This window comes from Penaeus japonicus, unplaced genomic scaffold (assembly GCF_977035675.1).
Source record: "Penaeus japonicus unplaced genomic scaffold, GWHDUDI00000001_assembly GWHDUDI00000029, whole genome shotgun sequence".
NCBI classification, from domain to species: Eukaryota; Metazoa; Arthropoda; class Malacostraca; order Decapoda; family Penaeidae; genus Penaeus; species Penaeus japonicus.
The window spans coordinates 28,745,109-28,747,608 of record NW_028234431.1 but is presented as its reverse complement, the minus strand read 5'-3'; the positions used below and the strand labels follow the sequence as shown (position 1 = coordinate 28,747,608).

The following is a 2,500-nucleotide window of genomic DNA, read 5'->3' as shown; positions in this document are numbered from 1 at the left end:
CGTGGGTGTTCCTGGGCGCCAAACTCGACCATAGGTCAGTAGCTTACCTCCACTGCTTAAATGACTTGTTGTTTCTCTTACACACACACACACATACACTCACACACACACACACACACACACACACACACACACACACGCTCACACACACACACACACACACACACACACACACACACACACACACACACACACACACACACACACACACACACACACACACACACACACACACACACACACACACACACACACACACACACACACACACACACACGCCCCTCCCCGTTTTGCCCAACGAAGCGTATACATATATAATATAAACATTTATAATACAGACAACCTAAAAAAAAGTTTGAGATATTTCTATCCCTTCTAAAAACAACCAAGCAATTCACAGGCTATAGAAATAATATAATCAAAAGTATCATTACTGAGACACGATTCCTTATCTTCCTTCTAACAGGTGCAGGATGCCCTGGGAAGAAGAGAACGCCACTTTTCCTATGGATTCCACGTTAAGGAACTTGTCCATACCGTGGGATGCTGATAGAAAGGCGTCCGACCAATGTGCGATGTGGAGGTAAGCTCGTATCCCTTTCCTTGAGATTCGTTCACTCTCTGCCTGGAGGGAAACGGATGTATATGTTGTTCATGTTTTGTTATTTTCAAGTTAAGCATCAGTTTATGATGTATCATATCATTATGTTAATATCTTTATTGTAGGATTTTATTTTTCCTCGTTTCTTACCACTTATTTACATCGTTTTTGTATACATATATATACAAAAAAAAAAATAGATAAGTATCACCTAACGTCTTACAAATTAATCCATTTGTTAGACGGACGGACGTTACACCGTAAAAGAAAACGCACTCACCTTTCTATTCACGTATCTATCTACACATCCATCTCTTTATCTATCCATCTATTCATCTGCTCATCTCTCCTTCCGGACAGCAACGTGTCGGAGGATTCAACGAGCAGACCCAACGACAGCATCATTATGCCCTGCGATGCCTATGTGTATGACACCTCGACATACAAGACAAGTGCTGTTATTGATGTGAGTCATCTGTCATTCAGTGTTTTTCATTTAATTTCGTAATTCATGGGATTTGTTGAGAAGATGGTTGTGATATCGTTTTGATTGTTATTATTATTGTTGTTATTAATCTATTATTATTATCATTATTATTGTTATTATTATTATTATCATTATTATTGTTATTGTCATGATTATCATTATTATTGTTATTGTTATTATTATCATTATTATTGTTATTGTTATTATTATCATTATTATTGTTATTATTATCATTATTATTGTTATTGTTATCATTATTATCATTATTATTATCGTTATCATTAATATTATTATCATTATCATTACCATTACCATTACCATTACCACTACCATTAAAATTACCATTACCATTACCATCCTCATCCTTCTTACCCATATCATTATCCCCCAAACCATCTCTTTATCAACGTTTTTCTCTCGACCCTTCGATTCTGCGCGTTTCCAGTACGAATTAGTGTGCGACCGCGCTTGGCTGCGGGCGACGGTGCAAAGCGTGTACATGGTCGGGATGCTGGTCGGATCGTACCTCTTCGGCGATCTCTCCGACAGGTGGGTCTTCCTGCCTTCCTGCTTGCGTTGTTGTTGGTGTTATTGTTATCATTGTTGTTATTTTTTTTTTGTTATTGTTGTTATTGTTATTTTGATTTTATATATATATATATATATATATATATATATATATATATATATATATATAACTGTGTCTCAAATGGCAATATAAAAAATAAAAATATCTATTCAACGACTTAATACTTTGCAAAAGCCATTTCAAGCTATTCTAAGACCACCCAAAAACCTTCCAAGATCGAAGACCCTCGCACTACCCTTTTAAGGCTCGTCTTTCTTAGACCTAAACATGACCCTTCCAAATCCTTTCTAAGACCTTTCCTAAGACCCTTCCCCAAAGCCTCCGAAGACCTTTCCTAAGACCCTTCCCCAAAGCCTCCGAAGACCTCTCCTAAGACCCTTCCCCAAAGCCTTCTAAGACCTTTCCTAAGACCCTTCCCCAAAGCCTCCGAAGACCTTTCCTAAGACCCTTCCCCAAAGCCTTCTAAGACCTCTCCTAAGACCCTTCCCCAAAGCCTCCAAAGACCTTTCCTAAGACCCTTCCCCAAAGCCTTCTAAGACCTTTCCCAAGACCCTTCCCCAAAGCCTCCGAAGACCTTTCCTAAGACCCTTCCCCAAAGCCTCCGAAGACCTTTCCTAAGACCCTTCCCCAAAGCCTCCGAAGACCTCTCCTAAGACCCTTCCCCAAAGCCTCCGAAGACCTTTCCTAAGACCCTTCCCCAAAGCCTCCAAAGACCTTTCCTAAGACCCTTCCCCAAAGCCTCCGAAGACCATTCTAAGACCCTTCCCCAAAGCCTCCGAAGACCTTTCCTAAGACCCTTCCCCAAAGCCTCCGAAGACCTTTC

At 40.0% G+C, this 2,500-nt stretch overlaps 1 protein-coding gene across 6 annotated transcripts in view; it reads left to right on the top strand.

The window, feature by feature from the left end:
• Nucleotides 1–2,500, top strand: part of Orct (Organic cation transporter) — a 28,413-nt gene that overhangs the window by 10,632 nt on the left and 15,281 nt on the right. For all 6 annotated transcript variants that reach the window (XM_086554139.1, XM_086554138.1, XM_086554141.1 and 3 more), the window contains exons 2-5: nucleotides 1–34; nucleotides 467–583; nucleotides 962–1,067; nucleotides 1,534–1,637. The exon at nucleotides 1–34 is cut by the window's left edge and continues 330 nt beyond it. In XM_086554139.1, the coding sequence (XP_086410265.1) occupies nucleotides 1–34; nucleotides 467–583; nucleotides 962–1,067; nucleotides 1,534–1,637 (361 nt within the window). The remainder of the gene's footprint in view (nucleotides 35–466; nucleotides 584–961; nucleotides 1,068–1,533; nucleotides 1,638–2,500) is intronic.